The 24,467-nt window shown below is 32.0% G+C and overlaps 1 protein-coding gene across 1 annotated transcript; it reads right to left on the bottom strand.

The window, feature by feature from the left end:
- Positions 1 to 3,227: 3,227 nt before the first annotated feature.
- LOC127732532 (uncharacterized) lies at positions 3,228 to 20,649 on the bottom strand. Its single transcript, XM_052241578.1, has 11 exons — positions 20,536 to 20,649; positions 19,159 to 19,236; positions 15,946 to 16,032; positions 13,865 to 13,980; positions 13,065 to 13,239; positions 8,253 to 8,339; positions 7,828 to 7,935; positions 7,449 to 7,558; positions 5,672 to 6,563; positions 5,157 to 5,222; positions 3,228 to 4,506 (listed from the first exon to the last, which is right to left on the bottom strand). Exons 1-11 carry the CDS (start codon positions 20,639 to 20,641, stop codon positions 4,340 to 4,342), a joined length of 1,992 nt encoding a protein of 663 aa, XP_052097538.1. The 5' UTR covers positions 20,642 to 20,649; the 3' UTR covers positions 3,228 to 4,339.
- Positions 20,650 to 24,467: the final 3,818 nt, after the last annotated feature.

The following is a 24,467-nucleotide window of genomic DNA, read 5'->3' as shown; positions in this document are numbered from 1 at the left end:
GGCTACGCCTTGGGCTTTAAATCTTCATAAAACATGACCAAGTATTGTCTAACCTTTACAAAGTGAACTCTTATTTAGGTTTGAATATTACAATGGGAAAGGATAATTTTGTAAGGTCACTCGAAAGTGTGAATATGTTCTAAATTGGTCAGACAATACTTGGTCATGTTTTATGAAGATTTAAAGCCCTCGGCTACGCCTTGGGCTTTAAATCTTCATAAAACATGACCAAGTATTGTCTAACCTATAAGTAGTAAATCTTATGACTGAACTGATATTTGTTTCAACTTGTTTGACATTATTCATCTTGCTGACGGCGTAACCCAGGTAATGATTGACAGACACTAAGGGTGATTTAACCATGTCATCCCTTCTAGTGTGAAAATTTGTAACATTTTCCCTGTGGAGGCAAATTGATATTGAACACACCACAAATTGATATTGAACACACCACAAATTGATATTGAACACACAACAAATTGATATTGAACAGACCACAAATTGATATTGAACACACCGAAGTTTGATATTTAACTCACCACAAATTGATATTGAACACACCACAGTTTGATATTTTAATTAACTCACCACAAATTGATATTGAACATGGATATTCTGACAAGTTTTAGACAGTTATCCTGATATGTCATAAAACAGGTCTCGGTTTGTTGAACAACAAGACAGAAAGAAGAAGAAAGTACAAAACAATAAGTGTAAAAAAGCATTAAACTCTAAAATGTCGGTATTACAGACAACAACAACAAAAATTAGCAAAGAGTCAAACAATTAAATTCTACGTCAGAATGTAACTTTCATTTCGTGGGCCAAACCGAGCGAAATTTTATCAAGTAACCTAATATATTCAATGATTGTAATGCCCGAAGACTGTTTTCCCATTGAAGTGAATAATTAAGAAGTAATTCATGGAAGCCATAGATTTGTTGGAAATTCACACATGGCCTGGGCCGTGATATTCGAATTTTATCCTGAGCGTTAGCGTTTAACGAATATCACGGCCCATACCATGTTTAAATTTCCAACAAATCTATGGCTTCCATGAATTATTTCGATTCTAATAGCACAAATACGGTCATTTAAAAAACTGACGCTAGGGTTGGTATGCCGTGTGTGTGGCTGTTTTATTTTACCCCCTGTTAGATAAAGCTAAAAATTTCTAACAAATCTATTATAGCTTGCATGAATTATTTCTTAAATAACCGCTATAAAAAATGTGTTTAATTCTTTTAATTCTCAAACCCAACATTTGCCATTTTTTTCTCGTAAGCTACCATCAAATCCACTGTTGACATTTCGTTACTATGGAGCCGCCATGTTGACTTGCTGAAATCAGTAAATGTGCGAATAATGCAATAGAAAATAAAATAAAACAATACCTACCTCAAAACTCCATTTTAATGCAATATTATCCGAATTTGGAGGGTTAACGCAACGGAAAAACCTTCAGCTTAGTCGTATGGTTTGAAATGACTTTAATGCGCCAAAAACATGGAATTTCGCGGAATTTTATTTTATTTTTATTTTGTACATTTTTCCGAGCTCTAATGCATTAATTCTTTTTGTTATGCATCAGAATAAGAATAAAGGTTCTGTAGTTTTTTTTTCTAATTGCAATTTTTAACACAGCGAAATCGGCTTAGCGTTTGCACATAGGTTACGATACATGTGGATTTACGTAGGAGGTATATTGTAACAGCCATTATTATGTACATCTCTGAGTCTGCGCTAAGTATAGATATATCGAGAATTTTATCACGGTGCTGTTTACAAAGCGAAAGAAGAACGTCATATTAGAATCTCCAGTACTGCACTTCTATCTCACGCTAACTGTAAATGACTAACAGAAAATTTGAGGTTTAGATATGATCCATATAAATAAGATGTGGTATGAGTGCCAAGGAGACAACTCTCCATCCAAGTCATATGGCAAGAATATCTTTATATTGCCCAAGACCGAGAGGTTGAGCATTTTCTTTTAAGGGGGCTAAAATATCGTCTGTCTTCTAAAATTATTGAAAAGGATGGCGTGAAGTCAACAGCTATTTCCTTTCATCATATAGTTACTCTTCTAGGTCTTCTAGAAGCGAGAAAGATGATTTAGAATTATTGGACTCTTTCTCAATGTATATGTAAGCGAACAATTAATCCTGGTAAAATGAGTCTGGAGCGGATGCAAATTGATATAGCGTAATAAGCTAGCAGCCACTCCGCTAGCACCCAGTTTTCAGATATGTCTATGAACCCAAAAGTTGCATAAGATTCAAACTTACTAAAACGTTTTTATTTTATATTACCACTACAATAACTGTTTTAACTTCAATTTAGCCGTCGAAAACACTATTCAATGAATTTTGAAATTTCATTTCCTGTTCAATATTTTAAAAACAATAGTAAAAACTATGTGCTGTTAACGTCGTGCAGGTGCTGCACGCTTTAAGACTTCACTTCAACTGTCAACACCGAAAAAATGACATTATTTAAATGTTGGCCAAGTTTTCTTGCTACATTGTATCGACTTTTCCATCAGAAAATTTTGTGCGATATTGTTTGAAATAGCTTTCCATATTCTCGGCATCCTAAAAAGTAAAAATATTTCTACGCTACAAGAATACAAAGTTGCGTTCGTACTTTAATACTTTCATGTGAAACAAATCTGTTTTAGCGAATCATTCTTTTTCTGTAACAGTGGGTTTCGCTTAGTTTTGATGACACGCAGGGTTTATTTTAAGTAATCAAAGTATGGTGTGCAAGGACATAACTTATAAGCTATATTACCAAATTTTAAAAAAAAATCCGTGCTATACCCCACCTGGATTTTTCAGTCAAGCATGCCTAAGGGTCCCAACTTTCATTTGCACCTAGTGTGGAAAAAAGTATTGCCTCAGAATTTTTTTTATTAACTTTGAAAGTTAGGGTGGGGTAGGGTGTCGGACCCCAACTTTGGATCAATTTAAGAATAAAATCCGTGCTATACCCCGCCTGGAATTTTTCAGTCAAGCATGCCTAAGGGTCCCAACTTTCATTTGCACCTAGTGTGGAAAAAAGTCTTGCCTCAGAATTTTTTTTTATTAACTTTGAAAGTTAGGGTGGGGTAGGGTGTCGGACCCCAACTTACAGAAAGATGTTCGTCAGTTTATTTTGCAATTTCATACAAATAATCATGTATCAGTATCACAGTTTATATATGTAAAATGTTTTATTTAAAGAAGTAGATTGTCATATTTATACTAGATAAAAATACTGCATTTTCGTAACGATAATTCATACCTCACTTCTCAATATGAAAAATAGAAGGCCAAAATGATTAAAAATTTCACCAGATATTTAACAAACAGAATACAGTTCTTTATCAAAACATGAAAAAAGAGAAGTAACTGTTAGAGAATAATTTGTAGAATGGTGGATAATTTTCTTGTTTGTTATAAATAACGAATCAGTGTCGCACGAGTTTGAGAAATGTTGATGAAAATTGATTGACTACTGAACGTCTTGTGAATAATAATAAAAAATGCATATCTGTAATTTTTGTAACATATTTGAAATCTTAAGAACATAACGTACACCAATGATTCACCAAGAAGAGATATTATCATAATATCGCATTAGCAAAAAAACTTTTCGAAGTATTGTTGGTCCTCAAAATATTATAATTATATCTCAAATGAAGAAAATTAATACAACTGCCTTTAACCTTCAGTTTTGCAATTTGAAAAAAAAATTACTCCAATTATATTCTATTTTTATGTGGGTTATTTGATTCAGAAAGGAAACCTCAGCTAACTGACATAATAAAAAGGTCATATGTGTAAACAGCAAAGGAACTACAATTAGCATATATAACATTTACGGTATATATTACTGCACCAGATGAGCATTTCGACAAATAATGTGTCTTATTAAAATGTTAGAGATCATACACTTTGATGATTTCATTGTTTTGAAACCTTATAACATATGTAATGCGGAGTTAAAAAAAACAATACAAAACCATAAAAAGAGGCAGGAGACACCAAAGGGGCAACTAAAAGCATAAGTCGAAGAAAAACAACAATACCATGACATAAAATGAAAAACGAAATAAAAGCACGAAAAAAGGAAGATAATCGCTGAATATTTCCTTGATAGAAACATTTGTTGGTCTAGTATTGATATAAATTCTCCGTGAAGAATTCTGTAACTATTTGTAACTAAAACATCTAAAAGTAAAAAATCTTATTAATGATTGACGAGACTGTAGCTTCCAAGCCTTTCCATAATGTCGATTTCACATTGAAGTTGAAGGGACAACAGGAAGTTAATACGAAGCAGCACAAAGTACAAGCTAGCCACCATAATTCGTTGTCATTTCGTGTCCGTTGTAGTATGAACTAGTATGCATGTCATATGTGTCTGCTGGACAACCATCACAACGGCAAACTGCTGTCACTTTCCAGGTTACCACATCACCAAGGGGAGAATATATACCCATCAATACTCGCCCATTCTTAACTGCAATACATATTATTTGAAAACGTTAAAAAAATAATACACAAAAACCCACGGAACACAGATCATATAATAAAATTATAATGTTATGAAGAAAACCTATTCTAATTAAAAATATTATAAAATATGTAAAGGGGTTCGAATACAGTTATGTTTCTAATCTTAATATAAAGTTGGTTATTAAATCATAACGGAAAGATAGGCAAATATTACATGCACGTTCAGGACATTAATATAAACCTTATCTCCCTTTTTCTTTATTTTTTGGAAGGAAACAGTTCATGTCTCTCTAATAGTGAAAGTATGAAGAACTCATGCTTGCAAAATCCGACTAGAAAGATATTATATAGCTTATTTAGTTATTTCTGATAATACAGTAAACAATTTCAAAAGAGGAGGGAATGATGCTGGCAATTAAATTCGAAAATTAGAATGTTTGAGCATTTTGTCACTGGACACACTTCAGATGATCGCGAATGTTTGTCTGATACAAGTTGTAACAGATCTAAGGACATGAGTAACTCTGCATGCCATGGTAATACAAAAGTGTGAGTACAAAATTAGTAAAAACTGGAAACTAGAGATTAAGTCCACTTGAAAACCTAGATATTCATAGGATAAAGTAATTTTTATTTAGGTATTCTTTTACTCACCCTTCCATATTACAGGAGGACTATCGTCGGGCATGTAAAGATGTGGGCGACACATTTTTGGCATTTCTGGAAATACAAAGTGCATACTTAATATTTCATAAGTTGTGTTTATATTACAGAACATTTTTTTTGTCAGTAATTCATCGACAAAGAACGTGAAATCATCAAAAAATGCTAACATTTGTAATAAAATATAACGGCCCATACCATTGGAAAATTTCCAACAAATCTATGACTTGCATGAATTATTTCTTTAATTTATATATGTTTCTATGAATGAAAAGCTATAATTATGTACTTTTGTATGATTGAAAAGCTATATTTATATACTTTTGTTTGATTGAAAACCTATCATTATGTACTTTTGTTTGATTGAAAACCTATCATTATGTACTTTTGTTTGATTGAAAAGCTAAAACTATGTACTTTTGTTTGATTGAAAAGCTGAATTTATACATGTTTGTTTGAAAGAAAAGCTATACTTATTAGATTTATTTTGTTGTTTTTAACTTTACCTCTGTATGTGTCTTCTGCTACTTCATCATAAATATCTTTGGCCAGGACCATTGCTCCACCATGTGCCATATAGGATAGAATCATTAGGTCGTTACAGATTGATTGGTCCACGTGTGACCATTCTTCCCAATTGTGCCCCAAACTGAGATACCACAGATACATTGCAGTCTGTTCGGCATGCGAATGGTCACAGTCTTCTGTTGTATCGTTAAGTATGGTTTCCGGGAAATCTATTATGTTATATAGCATATTTTCCAAGTTTTCTCCAACATCCATCGGTAGATGGAATAAACCTGTGTGAACCATCATTAAAGTAGAAGCAGCATGATAAACCAAAGAAGACATCATATATCCTTTCATCATTTTGGTTTGTCCCATTGTCTCTTTTATGATTTTCCCTATTCCTTCCAAGGCAGGTCCCAAGATAGTTCTAGTCATGTTATGAGGTATTGGCTGTCCATACATTTGAGCTATTCCTATTCCATACTTAAGCCCCATTGCCATTTGCATTCCCATGGCCATTCCTTGAACTTGACTTCTCGTTACATCATTTGAAATTCCAAAAGTATCGTTTCCAAACATTTCAATCTCGGATTGCAGGTCGTCATTATTTGCCATGGCATTCATGTTCATCAGCCTCGTTTTCAAGTTTTGCATTGTACTCATCCTTGTGGAATCTAATGTATAATCTGAAGAGTCCATAATTCTTTCCATCTTCATTCGTCTTTTCATTATTGGAATTACTGTTTCACATGGAAACTTTCCGTGATTATGCCTCATGTACACTATTGACAACTTTTTCTTCAATAAGACAAATTTTGCCAATCCTACCTGCTCGATGTGGTTGTCATGGTTATGAGTATCTCTACCTTGCCAGTAGCTGTCCATTGCCTAATAATTATAACAAAGGAAATTCCTTGTTATTCAAACGAAGGACCATAAATGTTTTTTTATCAAATTATTTTACGATTCTTATAACACGATTTCTATCGTTTCCCTCATTGTATAGAGGAATTTGCAAATGCAAAATCCCCTACATAGATATAAAAAGATGTGGTATGAGTGCCAATGAGACAACTCTCCATCCAAGTCAAAATTTATAAAAGTAAACCATTATAGGTCACAGTACGGTCTTCAACACGGAGCCTTAGCTCACACCGAACAGTAAGCTATAAAGGGCCCCAAAAAATTACTAGTGTAAAACCATTCAAACAGTTCACATTTGAAACCGACGGAACTTAACAAATTTGCATCATCTAAATCTACATAGAATGGTTGTTATATACATGACAGTTGTTAACAAATGCAATAAAGAACTTTTCTGGGTTTTTTTTAGTGCAATAAAGAATTTTCTGTTGTTAAGGAAAAAACGCTACTCTTTTTCAATATAGCAAGCCTTTTAAAAAGACTGTTTTAAACTGATAGTACATACATAACGGAACTAAAAAGCAGATAAATAATGAAGTGTACGTGTTCCTGTTTTCGAGATATAAGCCATTGAAAATTTGGCGGGAAATGATTTTCTCTGGACTTTTCATACAATTACCATTGGCACCTTTTTTCATTTAAAAACAATGAAAAATAACAAGGATTTTCAAATATGGCTTTTTAAACTATGTAATAAAATTATGAAAAGAAAAGTAGGGATAAGCTGTCAAAATTTTTCTTGGCAATACAAGGATAAAACCAGAGAATTCCGAATATCTGACAAAAATTCAAAAACAAGACGAGCAAACATCATTAGATGTCTCATCATAATCATTAGAATATAAATACCTGATAGTGGTACATCTTGATTTCATGACTGTGTTTATCTTGAAATATCATATTAGCCTCCCATCCAATTTTCATTGTATTTGAAACTACCATGCAGAAGTCTTTAGCCACTAAAGTGACAAAAAAACAAACACAAGACTAAATAGTTTGTCGTTTACATCAATAATTGAAGAAACTAACAATTTCGATTTGGACCTCGACAGATCAATGAGTTAGGTCTGAAAGGTTCACACTGAGAAGACTTGAGTTTTAGAGTAGTTCGATCCGTAAAAAACAGTATTGGTCAGACGTAACTTTGGAAATTAGAACGGAATAAGCATTATCTTAAGCGGGATTTCAACCAAGTGATACAGCTTACAAATTCAAAAAAGATACTTACTTAAATGGCTACAGTCAACATAAACAGACAGTCGTACAAAGTTATTACATGGGTTGCTGTCATTCATCATACCAAGTGGGTCCAACATCATAACTAATTCAGCATCACCTAAAATAATAAACAATAAAAACCACTATGAACAGTTCTGTATATTTATACCTATACTTTTTGTCATCCCAACACCATATGCACATGCTTGCTACATATTTTCATGCAATATTTTTCTGTTTCTTTCTACCGCATATTTTCTTCTTTTCTATCTTTGCTTCAATTTGTAGAAATTTTTTTAAAACACCAACATTATTCGAAACTAAAATTAACAGTCATATTATCTAAATGAAATCATTTCTGATTTTAAGACATATTATCTAAAAATTCATATATATTTAGGACTATGTTTTATGACAATAAGTCTACAAACATACCACAAATAGATATGCCTTCCTTAAAGTTGACAGAGATAGGCATGTCTTTGTCTTCTTCAGCTTCGTGGGCATGGTGTGGTTCTATTCCTACAAAGTTAATTAAAAAGTGAAATTACAAAAATACCGAACTACAATGAAAATTTAAATCGGAAAGTCCCTTATCAAATGGCAAAATCAAAAGCTCAAACACATCAAACGAATTGAAAACAACTGTCATATCCTTGAATTGGTACAGGCATTTCCTTATGTAAAAAATGGTGGATTAAATCTGGTTTTATGGCTAGCTAAAATACCGCAAAGTTGGTAAGTTTTTGGAAGTATAATAGAATATCATATAATGTTATTTCACTCGCATGTAGCTTCAGACCACAAGGTGACTACAATGAAATAGATAAGTTGTTTTCTACAATAACATTTTGATGAATTTGTGAGTTCGAAAATTTGGTGTTGATTGCAGATTTTTAACAGTCACTGTTCAATTTTTTTTTCTGGACTTAGGACGATTGTTATGCTTGAACTATTGTAAAGATACTAACTAGTCTATTTTTGTAGAGGTAGAACTATTGTAAAGATACTAGTCTATTAAATAGAGGTTGAACTATTGTAAAGATACTAGTCTTTTGTTGTAGAGGTTGAACTATTGTAAAGATACTAGTCTATTGTTGTAGATGTTGAACTATTGTAAAGATACAAGTCTATTGTTGTAGAGGTTGAACTATTGTAAAGGTACAAGTCTATTGTTGAAGAGGTAGAACTATTGTAAAGATACTAGTCTATTGTTGTAGAGGTTGAACTATTGTAAAGATACTAGTCTATTGTTGTAGAGGTTGAACTATTGTAAAGATACTGGTCTATTGTTGTAGAGGTTGAACTATTGTAAAGATACTAGTCTACTGTTGTAGAGGTTGAACTATTGTAAAGGTACTAGTCTTTTGTTGAAGAGGATGAACTATTGTAAAAGATACTAGTCTATTGTTGAAGAGGTTGAACTATTGTAAAGATACTAGTTTATTGTTGTAGAGGTTGAACTATTGTAAAGATACTGGTCTATTGTTATAGAGGATGAACTATTGTAAAGATACTAGTCTATTGTTGAAGAGGATGAACTATTGTAAAGGTACTAGTCTATTGTTGTAGAGGTAGAACTATTGTAAAGATACTAGTCTATTGTTGAAGAGGATGAACTATTGTAGAGATACTTGTCTACTGTTGTAGAGGTTGAACTATTGTAAAAGTACTAGTCTATTGTTGTAGAGGTAGAACTATTGTAAAGATACTAGTCTATTGTTGAAGAGGATGAACTATTGTAAAGATACTAGTCTATTGTTATAGAGGATGAACTATTGTAAAGATACTAGTCTATTGTTGTAGAGGTTGAAATATTGTAATAGTCTATTGTTGTAGAGGATAAACTATTGTAAAGATACTAGTCTATTGTTGAAGAGGTAGAACTATTGTAAAGATACTAGTCTATTGTTGTAGAGGTTGAACTATTGTAAAGATACTAGTCTATTGTTGTAGAGGTTGAACTATTGTAAAGATACTGGTCTATTGTTGTAGAGGTTGAACTATTGTAAAGATACTAGTCTACTGTTGTAGAGGTTGAACTATTGTAAAGGTACTAGTCTTTTGTTGAAGAGGATGAACTATTGTAAAAGATACTAGTCTATTGTTGAAGAGGTTGAACTATTGTAAAGATACTAGTTTATTGTTGTAGAGGTTGAACTATTGTAAAGATATTGGTCTATTGTTATAGAGGATGAACTATTGTAAATATACTAGTCTATTGTTGAAGAGGATGAACTATTGTAAAGGTACTAGTCTATTGTTGTAGAGGTAGAACTATTGTAAAGATACTAGTCTACTGTTGTAGAGGTTGAACTATTGTAAAGGTACTAGTCTATTGTTGTAGAGGTAGAACTATTTTAAAGATACTAGTCTATTGTTGAAGAGGATGAACTATTGTAAAGATACTAGTCTATTGTTATAGAAGATGAAATATTGTAAAGATACTAGTCTATTGTTGTAGAGGTTGAACTATTGTAATAGTCTATTGTTGCAGAGGATGAACTATTGTAAAGATACTAGTCTATTGTTGTAGGGGATGAAATATTGTAAAGATACTAGTCTATTGTTGTAGAGGTTGAACTATTGTGAAGATACTAGTCTATTGTTGTAGAGGTTGAACTATTGTAAAGATACTAGTCTATTGTTGTAGAGGTTGAACTATTGTAAAGATACTAGTCTATTGTTGTAGAGGTTGAACCGTTATAAAGATACTAGTCTATTGTTGTAGAGGTTAAACTATTGTAAAAATACTAGTCTATTGTTGTAGAGGTTAAACTATTGTAAAAATACTAGTCTATTGTTGTAGAGGTTGAACTATTGTAAAGATACTAGTCTACTGTTGTAGAGTTTGAACTATTGTAAAGGTACTAGTCTATTGTTGAAGAGGATGAACTATTGTAAAAGATACTAGTCTATTGTTGTAGAGGTTGAACTATTGTAAAGATACTAGTCTATTGCTGTAGAGGTTTAACTATTGTTAAGATACTAGTCTATTGTTGTAGAGGTTGAACTATTGTAAAGATACAAGTCTATTGTTGTATAGGTTGAACCGTTATAAAGATACTAGTCTATTGTTGTAGAGGTTAAACTATTGTAAAGATATGAGTCTATTGTTGTAGAGGTTGAACCGTTATAAAGATACTAGTCTATTGTTGTAGAGGTTGAACTATTGTAAAGATATGAGTCTATTGTTGTAGAGGTTGAACCGTTATAAAGATACTAGTCTATTGTTGTAGAGGTTAAACTATTGTAAAAATACTAGTCTATTGTTGTGGTATTCAAGTATTCATATCTTTGCTTTTCAATTTTTTTATTTGAATGTTTCTCCATAATTTGCAATATGTTTTATTTGTTTCGTCACCTGTAGAAGTATTTTTAGGGGAAGAAGGCTACAGGCATTAGACATTTTATTAATTTAGAAAAATGTGGGAGAAAATTGTTAACCAGACTGATTTTGAGGCCTTTTTTGTTCTTGAAGAAAAAAGTCAAATTTTGAAACGAATCGTCAGTCAGTACTTTGAAATACTTTGTGTTGTCCATCAATGCGAAAACAACAAAATCCATCCAACATAAGCTTCAAGAAGGCATATATATATCCACCACATTCGACAAAACTATGAACCATATCAACATATAGCTATCAATCGTTCAATTGTACCGTAATGGCTATCTCTCTATTGGACGATAATTTTTACTTACCGTCAATAAACATCATATCACCGATCATGGTGTCATCTAGTGGTAAGATAGTTACTTATCAGGAGCGGATCCAGCCATTTTTAAAAACTATATGTTCCCATTCAAATGCATTGATCGTCAAGAAAAAAGGGGGGTTCCAACCCCCGGACCCCCCCCCCCCCCCCCCCCCCACACACACACACTGTTTATCATCATTAGAAGAGTGGCGAAAGATACCAAAGGGACATTAAGGTAGATTTGGGGGGGGGGGGGGGTCTAAATTTAAATCCATAGAATGTTTTAATAATTTGTCAAAATGTAGTTTATATCATGCTTTTTTTCAAAAATGTAATAAAAAGTATGGGTCACTGGGTTTATTTACACGCTACAGGTTGTGCAAAATTGTCAGAATTTGTATAGATTATGCATGGAAAACCCAATTGTGTGAGATAAAACGAAAACTACACCATTGAATTTCAAGATAAAATATGAGAAGATAGCTCTAATAATATGCTTTCATATAAGAAAAAGATAAAATGGGGTCACCAAACTCGTTTTCTTGCTACATAAAAAAAAGGTAAATTCACAACACATTCTATTGTAATAGTTACTTTATCTGAGTTATCTTCCCTTCAACTGAGTTGTCTCCCCTTATGTGGCAAAGTTGAAAAAAAAATCAAACAAAAACATTTTGGTTTTTTTTGTAAAATACAGCCGTAAATATGATAAAACACATAATTTTCTATATTAAATGAAAAGTCTTACACATGAATTGCATACTACTCTCGAAATTTGCACATTTCATTAAAGATCTAGACCGATTGTTATCTGCTATTTCAAAATTCAAGACACACCAGCCTCCTTAAACATCATACCATCGAGCACAGCGTCATCTAGTGTGTAAGATGGTTACTTACGGTCAACAAACACCATACCACCGATCATGGCGTTGTCTAGTGTGTAAGATTGCTACTTACGGTCAATAAACATCATACCTGCGAGCATGACATGATCTAGTGTGTAAGATGGTAACTTACGGTCGATAAACATCATATCCCAAGCATGGCGTCATCTAGTGTGTAAGATGGTTACTTACCATCACCATACATCATACCATTGATCATGGCGTCATCTAGTGTGTAAAATGGTTACTTACCGTCAATAAACATCATACCACCGAGCATGACGTCATCTTGTGTGTAAGATGGTTACTAACCGTCAAATACCACCGAGCATGGCTTAATCAAGTGTGTTAAATGGTTAATACCGTCAAAAACATCATACCACCGAGCATGGCTTAATCAAGTGTGTTAGATGTTTGCTTATCGTCAATAAACATAATGCCACCGAGTATGGCGTCATCTTGTGTGTAAGATGGTTACTTACCATCATCCTACATCATACCACTGATCATGGCGTCATCTAGTGTGTTAGATGGTTACTTACCGTCAATAAACATCATACCACCGAGAATGGCCAAATCAAGTGTTTAGATGGTTACTTACCGTCAATAAACATCATACCACCAAGTATGGCGTCATCTAGTTTTGTAAGATGGTTACTTACCGTCCATAAACATCATACCACCGAGCATGGCGTCATCTAGTGTGTAAGATGGAACAGAACACATGGATGTGTGTGTTTCAGGAGTACCATGTCGACGGAGATAGATCGAAACAACATGAGGGTTCTCTATTGTGACGTTGTTAACTCGACGGTAACCGTTATTTCTCACCATAATCTTAAATGAAATGAGGGGTTTCATTTACTTTAATGACATGATTAACAAATAAAATGATTGGCAATCACCATTAATCTTAAAATGTCTAGGAAATTGAAGCAAAAAAGAAAAACCTAATATTATAAACGTTCATGACAAACTTTTGTAAATACCCTTAACAGTTCATTGAATGATAGACTCTTTAATGAAAATTCGAATAAGTGTTCTGTTAAGAAAAATATAAAATGATTTCCGAAAACTTGGATATACCTTGTTTAAGTACTTTCACTATTAGTTCTCGAAGTAGCGTATAATATGTAATGTGTGCTTAACTTCTGTGTCATTTGGTCTCTTATGGATAGTTGTCTTATTGGCAATCACATTACATCTTCATATGATTATATCATTTATCGGTTTTTGCATCATTTTTCATCAATATACTTTAAAATTCCTTAAAAGTGCACATTTCGCTTAAAAAGATGGAAAAAAACAGTTATCAAAGAAGTGCTGCTATCAGTTAAACTTCAGAATAAACTTTTTCTATTCTCCTTTTATTCGCATGCTTTACTAACTTTTAAGACACTTAACCAACAACAAATGTATGATTGTTGGAATCTGATATTATATACATGTATTTAAATATTACCCTATGAACAGCCGCTCCTTGGTGTTGCATTTGTTCCTTAAGAGTGCCTGAACCAGCAGTGAGCGTAATGGTGTGATTAAGTTGTACCATTTCAACTTCAAGTTCTACATCAATGTCTTAAAGTATATACGAATGAATAAGTAATTAAGAGGTATATATGAAGTCTGCTAGGTAAAGCTATTATTACCATTGTTCAAATTGCTAGAACAGAAAAATACAAAAGTGACATTAAGATATAGACTATAACTAAAGAAGAGTTGTCATTCAATTATATCTCATTCGATAGAATTGACATTAGACTGTAACTTTTACTTTATAATTGACATTAGATTGTAACGTTTACTTTTGAGTTGACATTAGACTGTAACTTTTAATCTAGAATTGACATCAAACTGTAACTTTTACTCTTGAATTGACATAAGACTGTAACCTTTACTCTAGAATTGACATTAGACTGTAACTTTCACTCTAGAATTGACATTAGACTGTAACTTTTACTTTATAATTGACATTAGACTGTAACTTTTACTCTTGAATTGACATTAGACTGTAACTTTTACTTTATAATTGACATTAGACTGTAACGTTTACCCTTGAATTGACATTAGACTGTAACTTTTAATCTAGAATTGACATCAAACTGTAACTTTTACTCTTGAATTGACATAAGACTGTAACCTTTACTTTAGAATTGACATTATACTGTAACGTTTACTCTAGAATTGACATTAGACTGTAACTTTTAATCTAGAATTGACATCAAACTGTAACTTTTATTCTAGAATTGACATTAGGCTGTTACTTTTACTCTAGAATTGACATTAGACTGTAACTTTTACTCTTGAATTGACATAAGACTGTAACCTTTACTCTAGAATTGACATTAGAATGTAACTTTTACTCTAGAATTGACATTAGACTGTAACTTTTACTTTATAATTGACATTAGACTGTAACTTTTACTCTAGACTTAATATCAAACTGTAACTTTTACTTTATAATTGACATAAGACTGTAACGTTTACTCAATAATTGACATCAGACTGTAACTTTCACTCTAGAATTGACATTAGACTGTAACTTTTACTCTAGAATTGACATTAGACTGTAACTTTTACTCTTGAATTGACATCAGACTGTAACCTTTACTCTAGAATTGACATTAGACTGTAACTTTTACTCTAGAATTGACATCAAACTGTAACTTTTACTTTATAATTGACATTAGACTGTAACTTTTACTTTATAATTGACATTAGACTGTAACTTTTACTCTAGAATTGACATCAAACTGTAACTTTTACTTTATAATTGACATTAGACTGTAACTTTTACTCTAGAATTGACATCAAACTGTAACATCTTACTTTATTATTGACATTAGACTGTAACTTTTACTTTATAATTGACATAAGACTGTAACTTTTACTTTATAATTGACATTAGAATGTAACTTTTACTTTATGATTGACATTAGACTGTAACTTTTACTCTAGAATTGATATCAAACTGTAACTTTTACTTTATAATTGACATTAGACTGTAACTTTTACTTTATAATTGACATTAGACTGTAACTTTTACTCTAGAATTGACATCAAACTGTAACTTTTACTTTATAATTGACATTATACTGTAACTTTTACTCTAGAATTGACATCAAACTGTAACTTTTACTTTATAATTGACATTAGACTGTAACTTTTTGCTAGAATTGACATTAGAATGTAACTTTTACTTTATGATTGACATTATACTGTAACCTTTACTCTAAAATTGACATTATAATATATCTCATTATACTTTGAAAAAAAAGTAAAGTTAGAATTGAAACAAGTCCATAGCAAGTAATACGTTATAACTGACATCAAAATGTTGTTGTTCAATAGTTTTATGTAGCGTATTACACATTTAGGTCTAAAGAGACAAATTCTTACCAAGTAACAATCGTAATCCGATAACTATCCCAATATCAGCAACGAACTCTTAGATTGAGCAAGCACTTATGAATAATATGATACAACATATCAAACGCAATCTTACATGTTAAGACAATAAACTGTTCGTGGTTTCTAACCTACCTGAAAAATCGCATACCCTAACACCTCTCTGTGCTGCTTCATACGTCATTCCATTGGTCATGTCATCGACAACAGCAATTATGTAGCCTAAAAAACACGAAGATATTGGTATTATTTGCTTTGCGATTAAAACTCTTTTTTCTCATTTTTTTTTTTAATATTCGTGTATAGTTAAAATGAGCGCTACTATAGCAGATGTAGTCATATAATACTAATTTGTATGGTAAGAAGTTCCACATACATAACATATGTGTGAATGGTACACATTTCCAAATGTGAATGGTAAAGCAGGTCCACATAACATTATTTCACGGTACTGAAGACCTACACAGACCTAAGTAATTTCTCGAGAGACATTTTTCGCCATTGCTTAATATGGTAGTTTTATACCTTATTTATTTCAAACCATTATAGTTCATTAAAGGTAGAGATCTATTGGAATAAAAACAGTGGCATCGTATGAAGTCAAAACAGAGTGAGACAGGTGGCTCCACAACCCATCATATGATCCTTTATATCTAAAAGTTGGAACGGGAACCAATTTAAATTGCTTTATTTTGTACCAAAGGATTTATTTCCAGTAAGTTTTCAAGTTTGTTCTTATATCTAATTCCAAATACTTCTTGTTGACTTCTTTGTTTCTAACAGAACCCTAGTTAGAATGGGGATGTAGAGCATTTTAGAATGGAAATCAGGGCTTTTTCTGTAAACAGAAATTGTCACCACATGGAACATGCAATAATCGGCATGTATCTTAGATATAAAAAAAAAACGGGTGAAACTGTGATAGAATAATCAATAAGTGTAGATACAAAGACACTGTAACTATCAACACATTCATGATAAGAACTGATGAAGTGATGATTTCGGATTTTCATCTTTTAAATCTTATTAGCGGATTTTTTTTAGTAAAAAAAGGTCTCTATTTTTTAAATACATTGTATCAATATAAACATAACATGCTCTAGCAAACTGATTGAACTGATTTTTGTTTGTTTTTTTTTTTTTTGCTTCTGTTCGTGTTTTTTTTTTTTTTTTTTTTTTTCTTGTCATTAAAGGTTTTGTATTTTATGAAAACATGATTCAAATGCTTATGAAAATAAGTCTCCTAGTAGAGCGCAAATAGGTTCCATATTTCAACTCTGAAGAATTGCCAAAAACAAGAGTTAAATGTTTCAAGGTTTTAACAATAATAAAAAAAACACTGTTCGAACTAACAACTACATCAGATTTTTCTCGAAACCAAAAGTTTTGGACCATCAATTGATCGTCAAAAAGCAACTTTGCTTGTAGTATTTGCAACCTTGATTTTAGACCAGTTACATATTTTATGAACGGAAAATCTAAAATCTCAATCTATCTTTAAGTCATGACAGTCTTGAAGCAAGGGCTACTAGGAAGATGGCGCCCGCGGGTAATGGTAGTCCAGCAACAACAGCACATACCAATCGATAGAATAATAATCGTATATTACCGATCGTACACCAAATGTTTCTTTAAAATCCATCAGACGTTTCCAGGACAAAGGTTAAGTAAGTCAAACGCATTACATATTCCATGAAAAGTGTTATCCTATCTTTCTTATCTAATATAACCCATCCATTTCAAATATTCAATAATTCAAAGAATTGTTATAAATAGATGTTTTCAAGTTATTCTGCTATTCAAATACTCTCAATTTTAATGTGCCAGCAGCTAAGTAATTCCGTCATAAAAGATGTTCAATAAACCCAAAGGACAGGCTAAAACTGCAAATCAGTATCAGGTTAAATACAAAGATCAAAAATTCAACGAGAAGCTCAATGTTAAAGTAACGCAAAATCCTTTGCCTTGCAAAAAAAATACCAGTTCACATATTACTCATGGTAGAATCCGGTAAGAAGAAAAACAAACGTTAATGTATTCAAACCTAGAAATATTTAACACATTCGATATATTTGTGACACTGACACTCAGTATTGATCACTTGACTTGCCCCTAAAAATTCAAACAGCAAATACATGCTTTAATTTTGAGCATCAGAAGGGAAAATGTATATGTTGTGAACAAGATGTAATTTTGTACAAATTATAATATGTACAGGGTTTTTGTACAAGTTATAAGTTCTTTGACACATACCTTTTTGCACCAGGTGATAAAAGTTTATCTTCTAAAATGTATCAGATTAATGTCTTAAATTCAAATTTATATACTTCAACCTAAAATTTATTGCTATTCTCCTTGTCCTCAAACTGGAAATAAAGACACCTGAATGTGAATGGTTTAAATTCTATTTTTATTTTTCTCCTTATACCAAAATCATATGCATAAAGGCTCTTTGTGTTCTTATAATGTTTGTGGATCAATGATCAGTATTAAAATGTATCATGTAGTCATGGAAATATGACAGAAATATGCGAAACAAAAGACTGTGTGCTTGCATCATCCATTTGTGTTAAGCGGTTCATAAAACACTGACAACTTGTACAAAAATTCTGTACAAATTACAATTTGTACACAACATATATACCATTTCTATTAGAATGTTGTCCTCTACTGTCTTTATGTTTGTGCAAAACAAATTCTGCGATATTTTCAAACTTAACAGTCAATCAAACTTTAAAAGTTATAAAGAAACATCGAAAACTATATTTTCAGGATATATTTTTCCTTTCTTTCTTTTTAAACCGAAAATACTGCTTTGGAATAACTATGAGTGTTTAAGAGAAGTAATTTCGTACATTTTATCGAGGTTAACTATATATAACGAAAAAAATCAATGAATAATTCAATAAGCCATATACCAGCTAAAGATAACATATAAGAAAAAATAACATTTGTCCATCAAAGAGGTGAAAGACCTGTTTTATTTATGTCTTCCATTGTTATTCAAAATTGTTTGTCCGATGTTTACAATTACAGTGTAGATATCACATCGATTAGCATTGCATTATTTTTAACTTAAATAGTAAATTATATTGTTTGAAATGGAAGCAATGTGTGTTTTATTCTTAACGAACAATGATACTATTTCAATAGCAACTTATACTCATACACAAACTATACTAAAAGGTAGCAATTAGACAATGGCTTGCTGTCACCGGTATGTGTTCTAGTTATAAGAGTAGTATTATGGTGTGTTATTATTGGCACTTAGAGCATGATTCGCGATGTAACAGCCGGGTTTGTTTTGTTGAATCATACTGTACTGTTACAAAAATATGCAATGCTTACCTGCTCCGCATGGTATTTCTGCTTGGTCAATGTTAATGCTTGATGACAAGGACCATTCTGTATGCACAGCTCCCATATCTGCAACAAACAGGGTATGTGTATTGATACATGATCTACATATAACAATGTGTGGTAAGAATACAAAATATATTATTAACATGATAAAGACACACCAAACATAACAGGGTGTCCTGAAAACATGTAGTTCAATAAATGTACTATGAACGTATGAGAAGGCATTACGGTAATTCCATTTATAAATCTAATAAGCTTAAACATTGTCCTACAAATCTTATTTTTCATCTTTAATGATTTAATAGACTTATGGTTATAATATACTGTTGTTGTTCATTGTATCTAGTTGCAGCATCAATTCGCTAATTTAAAAAAAATCAGTACAGTTCGTTTTGGGCATTGCACTAGATCGTCCCGGTCTTCCTGTACTGTGACGCCGTTGTATGAAGATGACGATGATGATGACGACGATGATGATGATGACGACAATGATGATGATGACGATGATGGATGATTGATGATGAAGATGGTTGCTTAACATCCAGTGGAAAATATTTCCTGCATGTTCAGGACAAAAACAAATTAACAATCAATACAATAAGTAGATCCTATAATAGAGGCCGTCCGGTATAAGTCGGCGAAATTTCAACTGAGTGTATAGTGGACAGGAACAAAAATTTTGACTTGTAACAGGCTACCTACGTACCCTCAAAGATTTGTTGTAAGGGTTTTAACGTGAAGAGAGCGTAGCACTCTCTCTACAAGAGGCATCGGATTTAACGCTCCCCTTCTGACAGCACTTGGCTACGTATTTGTACATCCTGCACAGCTAAACGGGCATCCACATTGGCAAGGGTTTAACAGCCGGTCGAAAGAACACCCAAGTGACCAATATGGCTTCTTTTCTCTCTCTTGTTAAATGCTGTTTGATGTCTTTTCTCTCTCTTGTTTAATGCTATTTGATGTCTTTTCTCTCTCTTTTTCAATGCTGTTTGATGTCTTTTCTCTCTCTTGTTCAATGCTGTTTGATGTCTTTTCTCTCTCTTTTTTAATGCTGTTTGATGTCTTATAAACGTGTATCCAATATCTCTTTTTATTTATACGACAAGTGATATTTCTCTAAGTTATAAATCTTTCGAGTTAAAAATATCAGAAGCTAAATACAACAAAATGTTAAGTACCTTTAAAACAGTGTTTAAGCATTGCAAGACTAACAACAGTCAACTAAAAGCAAATAAAAACTGCCGAAAACTCAAGATTGTAGATTCAGGGGGAAAATACGGTTGTCATTTTCATTTATACTTTCTGAGGGTAGTACATATCAGCAAACTTTATTATTTTTTTTTTCAAAAAAATACATACTATATGGATTATGATGAAGTGGTACAGCATGCATAGTATTGGGGAAACTGGAGAAATGAAACGTTAGATTTGCATTGTGTAGACTGGTATGGCTTCCATTAAACATCAGTTCAAATTCTGGTCCACAGACATCCTACAAATATCAACAGTAGTCTTAAACCAAAATCCTATATATCATTATCATTATCATTATTATCATTATTATTACCATTATTGTTATTATCATTATCATTATTGTTATTATCATTATCATTATTGTTATTATCATTATCATTATTATCATTATTGTTATTATCATTATCATTATCTTCATTATTGTTATTATCATTATTATAATCATTATTGTTATTATCATTATCATTATTATCATTATTGTTATTATCATTATTAGTAGTAGTAGTAGTACTATTGACTTTTGATGAAGTTGATACAAAAATAATATATGTACGTTGGATGGAACAGTAATTGTGTACTTACATGCATATTGGAGCCACGCTCCAGAAATACAACTCTAGACATTCCTGGACACATGAATGATAACGGTCCGGATTTACCATAATCGGCTAAAACAGAGAACATTTATAAAAAATGTAGTTGGAAACATTTGTATTATCTCTTTTCTATGTAATTGTTTTACACATTATTCTATTTCAAGTGTCATATGTTCAAGTGAACTGAGAATTTATTCCGTGGCTTGGGTTTTTTTTTTCAAAACAAGAAAGTATTGATGTATACTGTATACCAAAGTAATATGTTTTTGTTGATATTTGAAACAGTTAATTACAAGTAAGAATTACCAACCAGAACGTTTGCATCTTTTGAAAACAAAAGAGGTTTCTCCTTGACATTTTTGCGACAACGTTCGGTGAAATGTATGTTTGTTGCTGAAATCTCTTTTGTCAATCAGTCGTAAACAATAACGTTACTTTTAGCAAAATTGTAACACGCAAACCTACTTGTATAAAATTAACCTAAAATTGTGATATACTTTCACGTACATATCATCATCATGTCACGAAATATTTTTTGTAAAATTTTGAATAATTGTTTGAAAACATTAATGAGGTGATATGAATCGATAGTTTGACAAAAAAAAATAGTTTACTCAAAAAGTAACCACAAATCTTTCAAAAGCATATTTGAACTCATTTCCTCGACAGAGAATTGGGTGCAGCTTCTCAACTTGCTTTGAAATCATAAACTTTTTGCAATTACCAGAGTGTATTTGTTTTAAAAGCCAACTCGACATCTCAAGGCCATTCTGGATATAATAAGACAAGAACGTAATGCCATCAAAATAATGATGTATGTTTGAATTGTGATATGCTTTCCAACTATTAAAAACTGTATGCATTTCCGAGCAATTTAGTAAAAATTCCTTTAGAAAAAATGAGTCAACGTTATCTTAAAAATAAACTGATTTTTAATCCAAATATGGGACTCTTCGGATTGGGTGTACATTATCAGACCTGGTGCCGATTTATAGCAGTTTCTATATGAAATATGTATAGATTATCGGGTTTCCTACATATTGATATCGTAAAAATATCATCCGCGATAAATAATATGTACCTGTTTGGCGAGTGATCGCAGCGAACGCGCTAAAAAAAACTTCACATTGTGTAGAGCAGCTGATATTTTACGATATCTATACGTAGAAACCTATCGTTCTATTACAGGTCTTTCTCCCCCTTAGACAGTCTTACGCTGGATGAAAGGGAGCTTGAGAACGTCTCCTCATACATTGTCACTTCGCTGATGATGATTGAACACGTCTCAAAGCCGTGATACGAGAATTACGGAGCGACTTTGTAGAGTGATAAAGGCAACGGGAAAGACGATAAATATTTTAATACAGTAACTTTTTGGACACCCGATTTCGCCGGAAGTTTTTTGCGGGGATTGTGTTGCTCAATCTTAAGTAGTTTTTATGTGTGATCGTTTTGTTGACTTTCGTTGTTGAAAACGCATTTTGCAGTTTATTCGGAATCCGGTTAAATCTATCGAGACAACGAAAAAAAAATTGAAATGACGAATATTTCAATCGTGATGACGAATTGATAAATAGAGATAAGGGATCAACAAATCGAGATAACGATACAAAAATATCGTGATAACGGACAAGTTAATCACGATAACGGATATGGAAAAATGAAGTGTGTCCCTTCAGGAATTCTGAAGAAAATAGCATTTGTTGAAAAATGAAGTGGAAATGTGATAAGAATGAGCAGGAGCAAGTTTTTGTTTGGGTATCTGGTAATTTAAAAGTTTTAACCGATTAAATGAGGAAAATATCTTCTAATTATTAAATAATGAGGATAAAGAAAGATATGCGATACTGCGTGGGTAAATTCATATTGATAACATGTCTTAAAAATGTGTATGACCATAAATCCTACCTAAGAGGTGAATACATGTATGTATTGGCCGTACAGTGACTTAATTATAGTTGCTTACATCTTCGTCTCTGGTGGATAGTTGTCTCATTGATTTTATATTGTATTGTAATCGGTCTAATACTAGTACTGTAAATTATTGATTATTTGTAATATAAATGTGTGCATTTTTGTCATTCTATCTATCTGGTACAATGTAAGCCTTTCTCTCTGTATTGCATTTTTTTCATATTTTTTTTATTTATTTTTTTACCTCATGTTAACATGTATGGGTTTGGAGTAAAATATTCCTTTGATTTGGTTTACAGTTGTTCGGCTTTTTACCTTTTTCATTAAGCCAATAAAGGTTTAATCCTTTTCAAATTGAAATATACTAGTAACTTTGATTGCTCCGTTGGGTTCTTCTTATTTTTTTCCCTTGAGTATCGAAACAGTGTTACTATTGTTAATAGAATAACAAATTTCGTAAGAATGTATCCATAGTTAGTCAAGTATTTGAACGTTCATGCTTAACATCTTAACTGTGATGTTATATTTAAAATGTCTGCACTAAGCACCAACCGTTTCATACGTCAAGGGGTATCGATTTTTTTTTTAACTTTTTTTTTTTAAATGATTCAAAACTTGGGTGAAAAACATTTTGTAATAGAGGTGACAAAATACGTTGTGCACTAGAAGAAACACATTTTTGAGTGCATACTTTTGAATAAAATAAGTCTTTTCGTGCATTTTTTCTCATTTCAATTTAAATCTCGAACGGTTGTAGAAAATATTACATCTCACAATCGAAAATAGTAATATCTGTATTTTGAATTTTTGCAAATTCATACCTGTCCTAAGTCAGGAATCTGATGTTCAGTAGTTGTCGTTTGTTGATGTGGTTCATAAGTGTTTCTCGTATCTCGTTTTTTATATAGATTAGACCGTTGGTTTTCCCGTTTGAATGGTTTTACACTAGTAACTTTTGGGGCCCTGTTCGGTGTGAGCCAAGACTCCGTGTTGAAGACCGTACTTTGACCTATAATGGTTTACTTTGATAAATTTTGACTTGGATGGAGAGTTGTCTCATTGGCACTCATACCACATTTTCTTATATCTATAAACAACAAATAAATACAAGGAAATTCTACATTTTCTTTATGTCACCGTATCGGATATTAGACACTTTTGAGACGAAACATTCATTGCCGGGGTACTTGAGACACAGTGTTATATATAGAATTTAGGTTCCCGTCAAAAACTAGTAATAGATATTCCTTTAAAATATCACTAAAAACCCATTACAGTAACCTTTACAGAGTTTTCCGCTCATCCATTGATCAACAAGGTACATGTATATCTTGAGGTTGTTAAAGATTTAAAAATTGTATGATTTTAGATTTTTAAAGTTTCAATTGATCTGTTCGATATTTAAAAAGAAATATTTTATTTTTATTAACAAACATGACCATAATAAATAAGAATGTTACCTGTCCAAATCCCACAAGGCAGTATTAAACTGATTAGTGTTATCCGCCATACATTGTCCATGGTCAT

This window comes from Mytilus californianus, unplaced genomic scaffold, assembly GCF_021869535.1.
Source record: "Mytilus californianus isolate M0D057914Y unplaced genomic scaffold, xbMytCali1.0.p SCAF_1, whole genome shotgun sequence".
NCBI lineage: Eukaryota > Metazoa > Mollusca > Bivalvia > Mytilida > Mytilidae > Mytilus > Mytilus californianus.
This window is presented reverse-complemented; position numbering and strand designations above follow the sequence as displayed.

Excerpts from the sequence above, each read along its gene's own strand:
- LOC127732532 (XM_052241578.1), bottom strand. The coding sequence starts at position 20,641 with ATGTTTAATGGAAGCCATACCAGTCTACACAATGCAAATCTAACGTTT. Across the intron at positions 19,237-20,535 it reads ACTTCATCATAATCCATATA|ATATGGGAGCTGTGCATACA; the intron begins GTATGTATTTTT and ends TGTTTGTTGCAG. Across the intron at positions 4,507-5,156 it reads TCCTCCTGTAATATGGAAGG|TTAAGAATGGGCGAGTATTG; the intron begins GTGAGTAAAAGA and ends TATGTATTGCAG.